The sequence below is a fragment of the Oreochromis niloticus genome, linkage group LG6 (assembly GCF_001858045.2).
Source record: "Oreochromis niloticus isolate F11D_XX linkage group LG6, O_niloticus_UMD_NMBU, whole genome shotgun sequence".
Classification (NCBI taxonomy): Eukaryota; Metazoa; Chordata; class Actinopteri; order Cichliformes; family Cichlidae; genus Oreochromis; species Oreochromis niloticus.
Window position 1 is genome coordinate 15,763,116 of NC_031971.2, and position 17,713 is coordinate 15,780,828.

Here is a 17,713-nt window from a genome sequence, read left to right on the forward strand (position 1 = left end):
GCTCAGAACCTACATAGTATTGTGTGGTATTTTTTGAGTTATATATAATTTTATTATTGTGAAAAGGCAAATGGAAAAAATGGTATTTACTCTGTTCTTTCCTGTAGCGTCCCCTCCTCCCATCCGAAAATGTGAATAAATGAGTCACCAGTATGACATTTTGAAAAAGGTTAACTGAAGTAGCTGGCAGTAGTTGTCATTGTTAAATGTGATACAGTTAAGCAATGTCAGTGATGGGGACTTGTCTCGATCTCAGAGTGTAAGCTTTTATAGGAAGAGCAAGAAAAACAAAACAAAATAAAGCACTGGGCTCATGTCAATCGTAATGAGGAAATGTGTCGCCTAATGCAATGGTGTGGATGATGTCACTGACTGGTTTCTAGAGTTTGAAGGTTTAGCATTTGTGTTTTTGGCAGGTGTGAATCTGATCTGAATTTGATTTGTTGCTCTCACCTCCTGGAATCAGCTGCAAAATCAACTGAATTCAATATGACTCAGTATTTTAGGCTTTATTGGTGCTGAGGTTTAGAAATTTTGATTGTTTTTGTATTTAGCTCTTTGTGTAATTATCATGTGTTTTTTCCACTGTGAGCATTTTTGTGTGTGTGTGTGGGGCTCCCTGTACTATAGCTGTACTATTAAGTGTTGGATGAGTTTGTTGTTGGTTTCATTCTGCTCATTGGACTTCAGTGGAGTCTGATCAATGGCACCTTTCCTTAAGCTTCTCAATATTAAGATGTTTTCTCTGATGTCGGCTCATGATGTAAAATCCCGAGTTTAGATAAAGGGGCAGATTAAAGTAGTTGAATCCTAATCTACCTGCTGTCTAAATGATCGGTAGCACTGCTGTTGCGTGCAATTTACACATCCGACACCTTTGACGTGATACGATCGTGGCTTTTCTACTGCAGGTAGATACTCTTTGAATCTCTAAGCTTTAGTCTGCTGAGGTTAAGTTCCTACATTCAGACTTGAGTCAGGGAGACATCGACAGACCAAACAAATACAAAAACAGATACACACTTCCAATTCCAGCAGAGCGCACACAAATTCTCACTTACTCTGTTTCACCCTCTCCAAATGCATCATGCAAATGATTTCCATAAAGGCGGGCCTCAGGAGAGGGAGCTGCAATAACACGGCTGCTCTTTGTTTCCCTTTGCTGAATGACAGTTGATTGCGGTGCACATTAAATGCCCATCAGCCCCAGCTTTAGTTTTAGAAACAGGGGAGCAGGGCCTGTCAAAGGTCAATCCTAGTGCATAATGAACTGATCTCTCCCTCTCGCTCACTCTCTCGTCTCTCTCTCTCCCACACACACACACACACACACACACACACACACGATACACGCACGACTGAACCTCTGCTATTAAAGGGAGTTTGAATAAAGAGGATTTTTCTGGCTTATCATGTAACATTAATAAAAAGGGTTGCCCTATGACATAATGTGAATATGGCGATGCCAGAGAGGCAGACAGACATGGAGTCTAGACCAGGGGTGTTCTGTTTTATCTTAAGACTAACGGTTAGATTTGTTTTTTTGAGTGTGATCATAGACAGTAGGGAATACACAGATCCCTCTGCCTGCTAGTTTTGTTGAATCTGCAGCTTTCAGAACAGTTCTCACATGTGAAAATAATAAATAAATAATAATAATATACATTATCCTACAGTACACGCTGCTTAATGCTGCATCAGTGACAAGCTGTGCACGAGACTGCACTTTTTAAAGTAGGGTCGGGTATTGTTTGAAACATTTTGAGCCTCAAAGACCAACTTAGCAGGAATTTAAATTTCATTAGATATCCTGTTCCAGATTAGCTTTTTCTAACTTTTATTCTCATTGCTGTAGCTGGATACACCTTAGCTATAAACCAGAGATTTATTTATAAGGACAAAGTCAGTCAAACTCCCATTAAGCTCTTTGTTACATCGAAGGATTCGTACAAATTTATTGTATTTCAGTTGTGATTGATTGCCTCCGTGGTTATCCATCTTACTCACAGGCTAATAAACATTTTAAAACTGTTATGTGTTCATAAGGTACTGTATATACAGGGACATTTTAAATAAAACATACAGAATGCATCTGGGGAATACAGGGGCAGTAATGTGTCGCTTACAAATGTATACAGTCACACAGTCTGTGCGCAATGCGAAGTCAAATAAAAACACACGATGATCAGACTTTGCTTACGTTTGATTATTGCAGCATTAAGCCATAAAAACATTTTATATCTTTGTTTATTGATCTTTTCTTTTTCCTCTCTGGGAACCGAAATGCATTTGCACTTCTTGCGTTATCTCCTTTCACTGTTAAGCTTCTCATCAGCTGGGATGATGAGATTTGTGACAGCATCACAAATTCAGTCAGTCAGTCAGTCAAGCTGCAGCGTTAAAAAACAGCATCACACCTAAAGCGCACACACTCTCCTCTTCAGACGTGTGCTCGGCTCTCTGATTGAAAGTCGTAATTAACAGAGTGGGGAGGAATTAGATGCAGAATGAGCTGTCAGAAAGTCACATTTAAGTGAGGGATGCACTGGTCTCCGCAGTAAAAATTTAAATGATATAAATTGCCATTTAAGTGTAGCGCGGGCTAATGTTTTGTCACAAATTAATGTGACACAAGGCAGCAATGACAATCAAGGGCTGCCTCATTCTAATTTGATTGTGTTTAGAGGGCTTTTGTGAGCCAGCAGCTTTACACAAATTAACACAATTGCCGGTTTTTATGAGGAAACCATAAATGCTTTTTCCCTCCTTTGCCCACTAATGAGGAGAGAAAACGGCTTGTATCTGTGGCGTTATGACGACGTCTGGAGGAGAGCAACACGGTGCTCTTATCCGCTCACGACCAGCAGAGAAAAGAACAAAGACAGAAGCTGAAATGGCTCCCTAATGAACTACAAGAGTCCTCTAATGTCTTGATGCTCTCTTATGATCAGATATGGATTTACTGTGCTTTTTGCTCATTACAGAAATCATTGGCAGATTCTGTCAGAGGAACAATTAGAAGAATATTCCGCTTTCTCTGAGAAATTCACCTTTGAGGGGTATTAGTAATAACTGCTGTTCAGTAATGGGATGTTAGGGGAGTTGGCTTTTGTTGCATCTGTTGACGTCCTAGATAAACCTAACCCTCTGTTTTCACCTCTTTTTAAAGGCACTGGAGAGCGAGTTTGTGTCCTGCCAGCTTCACCAGTGGATCGATTTGATCTTCGGCTACAAGCAGCAGGGACCCGAAGCCGCCAGAGCCCTCAATGTTTTCTATTATCTGACCTATGAAGGCGCAGTCAACCTCAGCTCGATCAACGACCCCATGCTCAGAGAGGTGATACAGTGCGTGCATGTACACACACATTTTAATACACGTAGCTGATTTAACTGCCTTCGCAGACCATGCTGGGTAAGGAGAAAAATTCCATATTAGAGGTAAGTACTCTTGAGCAGCAGTGCTCTCAGATGGATGCTTAATCCGGCTATATTATAAAAGCACATGTCCACCCTCTGCATCTGTATGTCAGGAAGGTTTTGATGCCATTAGCCATGTTAAAGTGCTTGTAGAGTGGCATGGGAGAGCTAAGCTAACAATCTGCCGCACAGTATTGCTGAGCGAAGCCTTTTCCTTTGTGTGATACCTTTTGAAAGCACTCCACCAAGTGTTCCACTTTAACGCCTTAAAGCCGCCTCCTCGGCTTTCATTCATTATTCAGCTCGCTCACTTTGTACTGCTGCACACACAGTAACACTGTCCTGCCCGAAAGCAACCAGACAAAACACAGTGTTGAAAAGAAAAACACGGCTAGCTTGCCCACAGCCAAACACCGGCCTGACAACTTCACCAATCTGCTGTAAAAGGCAGCTAGCCAGCAGCGGGCCAATTGACCCTGCTCCCATCAGCCTTTTTGACATCTGCATTTTAGTGCCAAGAGGGGCGCATATTCTATTTCTTTTCTCTCCAGAGTAAAGTAACCAGGTGTTGGCTTTCTTTTAAGTGATTATTCATGTTTATTACTGGTTTTTGTGGCTGTTTGTAGGCAACTTCTGAGATCTGGAAACATCCATACAGAAAACTCCAACACAAGGGCAAACAAAATGAGCAGACGGATCTCAGTTAAAGTTCAAACAGATCATCTTCATAGTTTTAGTCATTGTTTGTTTGTTTCGTGCCCCACCTAAATACAAGAACAGAACAGTCGAGAAAAGGCCACGTTTTCACCTTTAAGAGAGACTCACCGTGGTGCTAACGTATAAATGGTGATAAGTTCAGAACACACCAAGCAGGCAAAACACCCTTTGCCTCCAGTGTACTGCTGCCCTTCATGCTCAGTGACTGGAGCATCGCAGGCACCAGGGGTAGATCCTTGATTTATCACCTCATTCACCCCAATTCCCATCCAGATGTGCTTTGGCCTTTATTCACTCTCTCTCTCACACACATACACACATACACAGACATGCAGATTCATTATCCGGGTTCACCGGTCATTTCCACTCTCAGCCCATTACCCATTCTTCTGTTTAACACACGCACACACACACAGAGCAGAAAATTGGATCACTGGTGCTCCACTATTTCTGCCAAGCTGCTCCAGTGACAATGGGATTGATAATCTACCAACATACACACACAGGCCTCAGAGGGAGGTGCTTGTGATTTGAGTGGCATTGAAAAAGCGTCTTCGACTGATGACTTTAAGGATGCATACTTAGGATTTGGATGCTTCTGAATGAGGTTTTTATTTGTCTGTGGCTTTGGTACCACATTTAGCATTTTACTATAAACAAATTAGTGTGATTGTCTCTAAAGTTTGTCTCTGGATAGTATTTAAAATAGCTTGAAGTGTTCTGTATTGGTGCACTGGGTCATATTTTTGTTTGAAATGTCTGGAAAATACAGGGTGTAGTCATGAATATTGGTGTAGCTTAATTAAAATTATTAATTGATGTTTTGAAAGACTACAGTGGCAGTGTAGCACAGAAGCTCATGTTAAAAGTCAGTAGTCATCATATGTGTAATGCTGTAAAGACAGCCTGCCTCGAGGAGGGAAAAAAAAGTTTCTTGTTGTTTCCTCCTCGCGGGCTCTCTCGCTGATGCTTTGATTGCACTTTGCTGGGTGAAAACTCCCCGAGCCTGAGCACTTTAATTAGTTAAATAAACCAAAGCAGCGTTGCCCCAGTGAGCTAATCCAAGGCTCTCCTTCAACTGTGTTTGTGCGGAAGGAAACGTGCCCTGTCTGTGCAGAAGGTGGAAACACAGTTCCAGGCCTGGGCCTCGTCATGGCTGGGCGCTGGGGGTGGCTGAGGGCTGCAGGAGCTTTGGGACTGAGGGTTTGGGGTCTGAAAGTGTCCCTAGAGTATGCCATTACTGAGTGACAACTGTTTCAGTCTGAGCTGTGGTCTGGGCCAGACTAGCCCGCATTAGGACAGGCCCCGGGGCTGCTCAGTGTCAGGGGGGCGGTTCACAGATGTGTGTGCATTTATGTGTGCGTGTACGTTTTTGTGTGTGTATATTTAGGTGGGAAAATGCAGTAGACCGGGCTGGAGGGTTCTGTATTTTGGCTTCGCTGATTTCTGTATTCCTGCCATGCTGTTTCACAGAGGCTAACTCTCCCTGTAGCCCACACACAAATACACGCGCACAAGATTTGTGTGGATCATACCTTGATGTGTTTCTACATATGCATGCATATGTATACATTCATTCATTGGTATGTGTATACCTTTGTATATTTATGTGTGCTCATCAGCATAAATGCACACGGTTGTGTGTTTATGTGTGCTTTTCTGTTCCGGGAGAAAGTTTGGAATATCTCAGCACAGATTAGTGAGTGCTGTGGAGACCAGTGCTGTTTTTTTCAAAACCATGATTACTTCCTGCACTACCTCCTGCCTCCCCTCTCTCACCCCAGGTTTCATCTGTGTGTGCGCGTGTGCACATGGATGGCTTGCATGCACATCTGTGTTGCCTCTCGGTGTATAAAGAGAAACGCGCCCTGTGTAGCCTTCTCATCGTTGTACAGGGCTTCCCCTCTTTCTCATGTGATTACGGAAAATCCCACCAACTCTCACACGAGCGACAAAACACAGAGCCCCGTTTGAATTGTATGCCGTTTGCGTAATTCGGCAGAAGACGGGAAATATATGCCCACGCGAGTCAACCTGCTTCGACAGTAAGCCAAAGTCACTCACTAAGCATAAAACCTGCTGGTTTATTTTCACTGGACAATGTGACCTCCTCTGCATAGAGTCGTCTCAGTATTTTAGGGCGGATGTTTAAAACCCATGATACAATCTGTCCAGTTTCCTGCTTGTGAGAAATACAAAACTATTGGGCCTTTTTTTTTTCTTTCGCTTGGAGGAGGGGGCTGATTTGCATAAAGCAGCATGTTTTACATGGAGATCTATCTTGTCAAGCGACTGAGTAAATCAAAGGACAGGCTGAGACATCTGAGCCGAGGGCGTCTCGGCCATTTAAATGTATAGAATATAGAAAACCTTCATCAGACACGGGCCAATGCTCCCAAAAGAGATTGGCCTTGTGGAAGCCCCCTCATATAATCACCTGAGCATGCATTGGCATATAGGGATAGGACATGCTGACCTAGACTCAGCCACTTTCCAACCTTCCACAGCCTCATAAATGTCAGATATGCACTTAATGAAGATAGGTTGAGTGGCTTTGAGCTTACGCAAAATGCTTTCCTGTGTAGTCAAAGAGATGGGCAGCATTTTGACCTTGAATAATGCGGTTATGTCACATGTCCTCCCACCAAGAGGCTAACTGTGGATGAGGTGGGAAATGTCATGATAGTGTTACACAGTGTTGCACTGTGCTGTTTGATCAGTTTACTGTGACGGACCTTTAAATCCAGTCTTACAGACCAGTGCTAATAAATGCACATCACACATCACTGCATAACAGGAGCATCGCCTTTTAGATCTGGCATGCTTGCACACATGTAGAAAATGCACTTGTGGCCTGAACACAAAACCGCAGACACTTGTTCTAACACGGACACTGTTCCTTCCAGTCTGCTGAACAAGCACAACCATTGTCGTGCAATTTATGAATAAATGCATGAATTCTTTTCTATTTTAATTAGCCTCCCATAAGAAGTACTGCTCATGCGTTTGTGCCGAAGGATTTTATGAGCTATCGTTGGATTATTACCATCTTATTCAGAGGCTTTGGAGTAAATTTTCTTCTTATTCAGATGTAAATGTATAAAAGTAGACTAAAAAAGAAGGAAACCTGAGATTTTATGGCTTCTTAAAGGGGACAAAAGTATAAAGACCAGTGTTCACATAAAAATAACATGATGTAGAGCTTTTGTTGCTGGATTCTTGGTCTTAAAGAGGCTGATGAAACCTTGTAATAGACAGTTACAATCACTACTTCCCCGCGCCTCTCTGGTTTCTGGTTAGTTTCAGACAATGGGTATGAGCAGACTCATTTCCCAACTTTTTTTTGTTTTTTTTCTCATGGAAATACCATACGCAGGCCTCAACCATGAGCTCATTCTCAGGCTGCGCCAAGTCGACTCAAACGTCTCAGCCTACACACACAAGCTGTCACTCCTACACAGCCAGTCACAGAGCACACCAACATACTGACGGGTCTGTCACAGTTTTGTGTTGGTCATTTTCCCTCTGCCTGTCCCTGTTACAAACTATCCATCACACTGAGTTTGTCTCACAGGACTGCTTTTGCTTACTATTGTCTGCTTCTTATTGTTATATACATTTCTGCTAATACTGAATCGCATCGTTTTCTGTTTTTGTTTTTTAAGAGGATTTTGTGCATATGCAAATTTTGAATGCTTGCTTGTATTATCTGCCTGTGATTGCTTTTCTAAATGTTTCCTAAATGAGGCACTTGCTTTGCACTTGTGACACCCTTAATAAGATTAATCAACACAAATGCGCCATCTACAGTTTTAACCATCTTTGTATAGTCATGCATCAAGCAGCATTTGCTGGTTCCATTTTCTGAAATTTCCCCAGGTTTTCTCCTTGTTGTTCAGTAAACGTCTGTGGCGATAACTCCTGGGGAGGGGTCATTATTAATAATTTGGTTAATAACAAGGCTAATAAATGTAACACTAATTAAAATGTTTAGCTTTTTTCAACCTAAAGAACGGTATCGTGGGCAAATGTGTTGCAGCACTTTGGCGTAGCCTCATCTGTCCATACTGTGCTGTGGGCGTGTTCCCACTTCGTGCTAGCTGGCCTGACAGTGAGCTGTGTGATGATGTCCAGAGGCTGCTCAGCCGGCGTCTGCTGTGACATTTATGGTCCTATACCTCTTCATTAACACCACCTAACCAAGCCTACAAGTCCGCCTGCCCAGCCCTCCTCTGATTCTGTGTGGTTGTGGAGGAGAAATTGGTGTTTGTGTGTAAATGTGTGTGCGTGCGAGAGAGAGTGAGTGTCAGACTGTGAAAAAGTGTGTTTATATGTAGACCGTGTCCGTGTGTGCTTGAGCACAAGTGCACGCATTTTTCCCTAGCTCTATGGGCTTTTGTATTCCTCTTTGTTTTGTTTTCTTTTAGACATTAATCTTAGATTGTTGTAGCATTTATCAGATAATAATATGACCTTCACACACAGCGGAGTGGAATATAACCATTTTTCACTTAGAAACTGAGCCGTTATTGTTTCATTGAAATAGATCGCAGGGCACAATTATCAAAGAATAGTTTGAGTGAGAGGGAAATAACCCTAACATCTCTCTTTATTTCTGTGTTTTTATTCCTCCCCACTCAGGCTGTGGAGTCTCAGATTAGGAGTTTCGGACAAACCCCCTGCCAGTTGCTAATCGAGCCACACCCGCCTCGAAGCTCGGCCATGCAAGTGGTGAGTAGACACTGACAAACATCTCAAAAATGAATGCATATACTCCAGTATCTTTTAATTCTCCAGGATAGGCTCTGGTGGGTCAGAAACCAGCTGATCATCAGTTCTTCTACATGTCCAGTTCTTGTCTTTGATTTCTGGTCAGCATTTGGCAAAAACCTTTCTGCCCCCCCCCCCCCCCCCCCCCCCCCCCGAACTGTTCTGTTTAATTTTCCCCTTTTCATGTTTCCTTTACCTTGTGTCCGCTTTCTCCATCTACCACTGTGGGAAAATAGTCTTGGTTTTGAAAGCATCCCCTCACTCATCATTAGTGAGGTGTGTGTGAAAGGGAGAGATCACAAACATTTGTGTGCATGTGCGTTTAGAGAGAGATTTCTGGAGAAAAGCACAGCTTCATGCTGGAAACCTGGGTCTGAGCCAGATTTTCCACCTGAGCTGGAAAAAAAGAAAAAAAAAGATGATCAGCGAAAGAGAACAACAAATGGAAGTTTTGATGGTGACGGCCCTTTAAGGGCCAAGGAGTTTAGTCAGCGTGCCTGCCTGTGATGGACCGAGGCCCCACGAGTCCCTATTAGCGCGGTGTCCCTGTGGTGCTGACAGCTGGCTGTAGACCACCACCCAGCGTGCGCGTGCACACACAGACACGAACGCAGACGATTGCTTTGAATCCAGCGCCCGACTGTACGGGTGAATTCCTGTGTAATGTTTTTATTTTTACACCGCCGCACCATAGTTTTCAAACATAATATTCAGGCACCATTTTTCAAACACTTTAATTCCCTCCCCGCGGCTCCATATTGCTCCAGAACGCGCTGTTCTCTTTGCTTTTTACGGATCTTCCTCTCTACTTTCTCTCCATCCTCTTTCGTGCGAGCGTGTTGTCAGAGTGTCGGCATCTGCCCATGCTGGTGGTAATGATACTGTCAGTGCTTCTGGTTAGCTGTCAGACACACCGGATTTACTCAGGTCTGTTCCTGATGTTAAACACTGATGTTCCTCTTCTTTACACACAAGGAGGAAAATAGCTTTCTGTTAGAGCTGCTTAGTACAAACACTCTATAAATGGCTGTAGAGCCTGTCTAAGCAGAGGAAACAGTCTGATAGGTCAATGAAATTACTTTTTTGTTATGACTGTTTTAGAGATGGTCTCTCCTGCCGTTTGTTCAGCTTTTACAAGAATAAATCTAATGCAACCTAGCAAGTTGCTGTAATTTTCTGTCTCTTTGTATAGTCTGTTAGTCAGCTGATGGTACAAGTTTTTCAAATTAGTTACTTGTTTGCAAGGATATTCTTTTTATTATTACTGTAAATTCAACATATTTGGGGGGCTTTTAATGAAGCCAAACAAACAGTGTAAAAACCAAACAAACAGCCTGAACTCAGAGAAATTTGGTGTTTCTTTATTAGATATATATATTTTAAAGTCTATGTAATAAATTATGTTCATCAGATTGGGTTGATAAGCATGCACATCAGTTGCAATCTTTAAAAAAAAAAAAAAGTAAAACATTTACATAGATGCTGTATAAAGATGTGTGTATATATACACACACTGCATGTACAGTATAGCAGTTTTATACATTGTTTACTTATGTTTACTTATGTATCCTTCTCTACCCTGCAGACATGCACAAAGATCTTTTCTTTTTTTAATAATCTGGTGTTTTCTTACAATGAGCAGATGTAAAAGAAGAATTAGTCTTCCTCATTTAAAAGAAAAATTTAGAACACAATTACACAAACTGGACATCAGACTGTAGTCAGCCTGTGAAATCTATTGCGTCTTTGCCTTCTTCTATAAAATGTCTAATATATGATGTATAATATCATTACTGTGCACGCTGAAGGGGAAATATTAATTAACAGACATTTGTTTCGGGTGCTTCAGTTTCTCTGTTAAAACTTAAATGTTGTTCTGAGATTCTCTCCTCATTTACTGTAGCGTTGTTTCAAATGCAGACTCTTGCCTTCACTGAACTCTTTGCTAGCTTTTTTGTGCTGCTTAACTGCTGCTTCCTACTGTCCTCCTCAAGCCTCCTAACGTTCTCTCTGGCCTTCTCTTTCCTCCGTCTCCCTGTGTTTTTCTTTTCCTCCACCAACTGCTTTCTTCATCTTTGCGTTTGGCTCTTCATCTGTTGCGCCACACCTCGGCTATTTCCCCGTCTCTCCCCTTCATCGTGTCGTCTGTCCCGGGGCCCTGAACAGTATCTTCTCCTGCAGACGCCTCTGATGTTTACGGAGCAGATGCAGCAGGATGTTATCATGGTACTGAAGTTCCCATCCAACTCTCCTGTGACACACGTAGCGGCCAACACCCAGGCAGGTCTGACGTCACCTGCCATCATCACTGTCACCGCCAACCGCCTCTTTGCGGTCAACAAGTGGCACGGCCTGACAGGTGAGAGACTTGAAGCCACGAACACGTGCATTGAAATAAATGACCTGAAGCGATGAATAAAAATAAAATCTCAGGCAGACAGAAACGATCCTTGTTTTTTAACTGAGTTTGCTTTCACGTAATTATTTTCATGCTGCTTCTGTTCATTTCTCCTCCATACGTTAGCTTCTGATTTATCAGAAGATCGACCTGCCTCGTCTCTGTAGGATGGACGTTGATTCGGGAGACAGTTGACTGTGTCTACTAGATAGCAGTATCAAATGTGACACATGTAGCAGCCAGCATTAGGTCCCACGTCCACCTCCATACATCAGCCGCTTACTACACAAAACCTTATTTACTCAACGTCCATCCTGCCCTAGAAGAAATGTTAAATTTGATATCTAAGTTTATGAGGATGAACACTGATCAGATTTCACTGAAATTAGACATCATCCATGCATACCACAGGCTGGCCATATTGGGCAATTTTTCCTGCTTGGAAGTAGTGGATTAATTGTAGGGACCCACTGGAGTCAGTTTAATAAATGATTTGAAGAGCAAAGTTGCCAAAACTGCTTTTAAAATCTCAGAATAAACGCATGAAATAAAATGACTAATTATGAGTGTGTTGAAAGCAGTGCAGGTTTACACACTTTCATATCACATTTCATTTTTTATTTTTATTTTTTAAGTTCAGAGCCGATGTGACACAAGTGTAAAATACTCATACTGATAATTACATGTGAATCTTTAAAAAAAAATCAAAATCAGGTTATTCGTGAATAAATTAGCTAAACTGTTACAATTAATTAATGGATGGAGTGAACCTGAAAAAGTTAACAAAATGTAAAGGATAAACTGCCCAAAAAATACATAAGTTAAAAGTAAATGAATGATTATATCAGCTAAACATAATTAAAATACAGTCGCTAAAACAATACATGAAAAGCTGTATCGTGAGAGATTACTTGCTAAACATGTGGTAAAAGGTTAAAGTTGTTACCTCACTCTACAATCAAAGTTTTCTAAACATGATGGGTATATGCATGACGACTTAATCCAGTTTAAAATGAGTTAATTAGACTAAATATCACTTGCTGTGAATATGTTATAGTTGACTTTGTCAGGATAATTAATTTGTTTTGTAATACTTTGTGCTCCGAATGGCCTCGATAGCTTTTTGACAGCACTGATGTCTAATTTGTGGAGCGACTCTTGAGCCTCTGACTTTATGGTTATAGTTTTCAGCGTGTTATAATGACCTCAAACCCAGCACCTACTCCGCAAGGCCAGACAATTGCAATATTAATCCACTCTGTCTTCTTCTTCTGTCAGGTCATCAGGGCTCAACGGTGCAGGACCAGCAGTACCAACTTCCTGTGGAAATCGACCCTCTAATAGGTACGCCGTCCTTTACGACTGGTAGAGAATCCACACATGAGAGTTGGCTTCGTGTGGGCATGAAATGGGGGTTTTGTGTGGATTTGTGCCTAAATCCCGCTGCTTGGTGACTCATGGCAGTCTGTTGGGCTGTGTCCCTGGACAGTAGATTAGAGTTGTTTCTCAGCCTCTGCCCTAGTTCACTCGTGATGATATAGGCCCTGCTCTCACACTAAACCATTTGCATGCAAATTGGAATGCAATGAGCTGTGGCCTAGGCCGGCATTTCATCATCAACTCCCCCTCTTTCTCCCTCTCCATCGTCCCCTTTCCTCCCTCCCTTTCTGCATCCTCTTTGGTTTAATTTGAGCGGAGGGAAAGGACGCGTGTCAATGGAAATGAATATGAATGTGGTAATAATGTGTGATTGAGAATGCACGGCGGACGGCTGTCAGGACAATATGGGCGCCTCTCATCCTTCACGACTTGTTGATGAGCAGGAGAAGAGTGCCGCGCTGCAGTGATGTATGGGATGCGCTGGCAGAGAGCAGGGAGAGACAAGCCACCTCTATCTGCTCCCAGCTCTGTTACTTTCCTGCAGCCTCCTGCAATCTCATGCACATCTGCGAGGGGGGCTGTTTTTTCTCTCTGGGTGTTGTGGTCTCTCTGAGTTTCATCAGACCATATTCACACTTTTTTTTTTTTTTTTTTTTCCCCTTCCAAAGACTACTGAAAATAACCAGGGTTGAACCCCAGATATTCATCTTTATCTGCACGCACTGTGCTGTATTTCTCTGCTTCAATGCCCCGTCTGTAGAGGCAGAATAAAAGAAATCTTATCTGTGCATCAGTATTTACACATTCAGTGCGTGTTGCTGTTCTGTGCTTCAGCAGATGTGTGATTTGTCACTGAATGCACAGGTTTTGGAGTATATTTATCCTCCAAAGTGTTTACTGTATATCTCATTTCTAACACTAAAGAATAAATAATGTGCTAAATAATGAATTTTTGTGTTGCTGGGAGTGTGCGTGTGTGTTTTAGGGGAGGTAGCTGGGATTTTTCATGTCAGTAATATATTTACACTGTTTGCATTCCAGGAGGAGCCTGAGCTAAACACAGTAAATTGAGGATGAGCGTGGAGCCATCTGTGGCTTTGGGGAATGTTAAAAATCGGTTGAAATATTATTCATAGCAGATATACTGGACTTTCTCAATTTCCACTCTAGACAGTCTTCTCTGACACCTGTTCTCCATTGCTTTTGACCCCATCAAATAAGAAACCCTTCACACCGAACATATTTCTAGAGAAGAAAAAAGACGCCTCTCGTGGAAATGAGAATGTCGGTAAATTTGCTTCTAACCAACTCGGCTTAATTACACAGCCAAGATGAATTTTCTGGGTCTGTTCGTACTTGAGTGGGGTACATATTTTGTGAAGACTGCACGCTCTATATTACTCAGCCTCTTAGACTCTCATAGAAAATGTGAAGTCCCTATAAACTTAACCCCTAGGATGTTTTATGTTTTCCCTCACAAATCTTCTTTGCACCCCAGCGCTGAAACCTTAGTGGAGGTGCGCTGAAGTGTGAGCTCTTTGAAAATAGTTGATATAAAACAGTAAAGGGTTTGTCGGATCACGCTCCAGGTTTCATACTTCTCTGGACATCTGTGCATTTTCAACATGTAATCTTTATATTGCTCCGTTTATTTTTATCTCCTCTCGTCCCCTTCCAGCCAGTAACGTGGGTCTTCACCGTCGGCAGATCGCAGATCTGCTGGATCAGAGCATTCAGATCAGCTCGCAGTGTTTTGTTATCACGGCTGACAACCGCTTCATCCTTCTGTGTGGTTTCTGGGACAAGAGCTTCCGGGCCTACTCCACTGACACAGGTATTGTTTCACCGCAATAGACCAAATATCCAACTGGCCTAATGTGAATCTATCTAAACTAAAATATCTGTAATCTCTCCTCGATTTTCACACATTTGCTGTTTTTCGACATCAGATCCTCACTGTAATGTTATTGCTCTAACTATCCTCTTGTATATATATTTTTTGGCCGTATGGAAGCTCACAGCATATTTAGATACAAATTAAGCCATATGAAATTGAAATTTAAAATGAATGACACTCCTTTGGCTTTCCTCTAGCACCATCCTCAGGTTGGGCATACTAGTGGTCTAGAAAAGACCAATGAATACAATACTAGTGGTTTTCCTCAAAACTATTAGGTTATGTAACATAATAGAAATACTACTATTAGTTGTTCGAATTCAATTATTACCTAATAAATAAAACAGCATGCATGTATTTTGCCACTGACCCAGTGATCTGCTTTCATGTAGTTGTGGCAAGTGTCCTACGTTTGGTTGCTATAAATTTAGACTCCTTTTTTTAGGTTTCTTTGATTCAGTGTGATTGTCTGTTTCTGCTTTGCTGGTTAACTTACTGTTTTTCACCTAAACCCTGAATACTACTTGCATACACACATCCAGTACTCTCGGTCTCGTGCACACACAAATGCCATCAGGTCAGGGGTCCTAAATGAAACTGTCTGAAGCTTCATCTCTGTACCCCGCTCCTCAATGCTCCCCCCCACACCCTCAGCCTCATTCAGTACTCTACACACATCTATACAACGGGCTTGCGATTCAATTTCTACAGGCCAGGCCCTCTGTGTCTTTTGATGGAGGAGGGAGGGAAGGAGGGATGGGAGCACAGAGATAGCTCTATTGTGCGACTGCCACCGGGGTGTGCGACTGGAACGTGAACACAGTTTAATCGCACACGCTCAACAGCTGCCACCGAGGTCCCTAAATCCCCCAGGTTAAAGAACGGAGGGATTTTATCAATTACAAGAATTGATTGGTACACATCCACAAAACACGTAGCCTCAAACAGTGACACACACACACACACCGAGTTTAATTTGTCGGTGTGCACACATGCGTGTGAGCATGAGAGTGAGAGTTTAATACGAGGTGCGTGGTAGCCATTATTGCAGCGCCCGTCATTACTTATTTTCAGCGTTTATAAAAATGTCAAACATTTTACATCTTTGATGTCTCTGTTCTTCTTTGAAAGTTTCATAATAATCCTCGTCGTTTTCAGCAAGATACAACTTAATTATCCCGCGGGTAGCGATTCTGACACCCAGACAGAAATGTCATGTGTTGCAAACTACCCACTGTTTGACTGCAGAGGTCACACTATGAGGAGCGTAATGAGTATTAGACAGCTAGACAGTGGGGCTGTGGTCTGGAAATCTGACAGCAATTAGCCTCTTTATATATACACACAGAGCGCCCTGGATGTGCACAGGCGCACACACAAAGCTGAAGCAAATATTTATTCTTGTCTGGGAATTAGTAGAAGTCTGATCTTGTGTGGATCAACTAGCCGAGCAGACGGATGATCAACAAACGCATGGTGGGAAGTTCAAAAGGACTACTGCAATGCAAAAAAAAAACCAACTATCTGCCTTATTGTTGAGATGTTTTAATCTATTTTTAAGTATTTCATTCCTTTGATGTTTACAGAAGAACGAATTTTGATTTACTGAGAACATCCCTGAAAATTTGTGCGCTTTTTGCAGGCAAACTGACCCAGATAGTGTTTGGACATCGGGATGTGGTGACGTGTCTGGCACGCTCAGAGTCGTACATCGGAGGCGACTGCTACGTCCTGTCGGGCTCGCGAGATGCCACCCTGCTGCTGTGGTACTGGAACGGAAAGCACAGCAGCATTGGAGAGAGCCCAGGCAGTAAGTGCACCGTCTGATATGCGATCGTGCACACACACACACGCACACACAGCTCTTCACCGAGCTCTCTCTCTCACAGACAGTTGTGACTGTGTGATTTACGGCCTCCCTCTGTAAAGTAACAACTAGTTTCGTCTGACCAGGCTAGGCCTCCTGCATACAGATTGGATTTCGCAGCCCCGTCGCACCAGGAACAGCTTTCGATAATGTGTCTGAGATTGCATGTGTGTGTGTATTTCTGTGAAGCCAGATATGGTGTGTGTGAGAATCTGTCTTTAATGTGAGTGAAAGTGAGGGCCACTTAGAGACGTTAAATGTGATGTTGGGGGTCGTCGGGCAGCACATGAAAGTTCACCACCATCCGAGGGCCACGGGGTCACGTTAGTCGATAAAAGTGAAAAATGTCATGGGCCTCCCTTACGTTACCATAACATATGGCATTAGCCATGATCAAAGCATCGCACGCACATTGCTCGGTCCTTAGCCCCCTCGGTGCTAATTTGGTCAGCTTAGATTGGCGGACATGTTGATAAGTGATCCATTACAAGTGGGATGAAATTTATGACAAATTGCAATTTGGTTAATAAGCCATATTGGTTTATGATAGTGTAGATGATGGTCATCTAACACATGCATACACAGGATTTTAGAGCAGAAATACACAATTTTTTTTTTTTACATATTTACTGGATAACCACTAGTTTGAAATACTGCTTTAGCTGCACATTTTCTACAAATAACAAATATGTGAATATGTTTCCATGCATGTGCTGTACATGTCCTTGCAAGTGCTTGTGTGTCAGTCTAAACTGCTGGTTACCAAGCTGAAGCTAGAGGAACAGACAAAGCAGTCGTCATGTCATCTCATCACCACCACAATGTGATGCTCCATTGCCCCAGACCGCAGAAAGCTCTCCCAGACATGAACTTCTGCTGCACACACACACGCTCATGCACACATGCATGTACTAACAAAATGCATACAGACAGCAGACCTTTCTTTATTCCTCTCCCACAGACACACGTTAAAGCTAAAGCCTGCACACACACACACACACACACACACACACACACACACACACACACACACACACACACACACACACACACACATTCCTTTGCATGCATAATGTTCTGTGGACATCCCACTCACTTCATAAGCTTGACACAAATGCAACTGAATGGCTGATATGCACATGCACACAATGACCTATCCCCACTTTGTTCCTGCTGCAGCCACATGTTGTGCACAGCAAAGATTTTACAGACGCTATCGCCATCTGCTGGGCATCTTAACAGGAATCATCTGAGTGTGGTATTTACT

At 42.6% G+C, this 17,713-nt stretch overlaps 1 protein-coding gene across 9 annotated transcripts in view; it reads left to right on the forward strand.

The window, feature by feature from the left end:
• The window catches only part of lrba (LPS-responsive vesicle trafficking, beach and anchor containing), a 174,712-nt gene that overhangs the window by 149,377 nt on the left and 7,622 nt on the right, over positions 1-17,713 (forward strand). For 6 of the 9 annotated variants that reach the window (XM_019360054.2, XM_019360055.2, XM_019360057.2 and 3 more), the window contains 6 exons: positions 3,170-3,337; positions 8,776-8,865; positions 11,071-11,263; positions 12,581-12,646; positions 14,361-14,516; positions 16,222-16,389. In XM_019360054.2, the coding sequence (XP_019215599.1) occupies positions 3,170-3,337; positions 8,776-8,865; positions 11,071-11,263; positions 12,581-12,646; positions 14,361-14,516; positions 16,222-16,389 (841 nt within the window). The remainder of the gene's footprint in view (positions 1-3,169; positions 3,338-8,775; positions 8,866-11,070; positions 11,264-12,580; positions 12,647-14,360; positions 14,517-16,221; positions 16,390-17,713) is intronic. The other 3 variants (XM_005469852.4, XM_005469856.4, XM_005469857.4) reach the window with 1 other exon arrangement.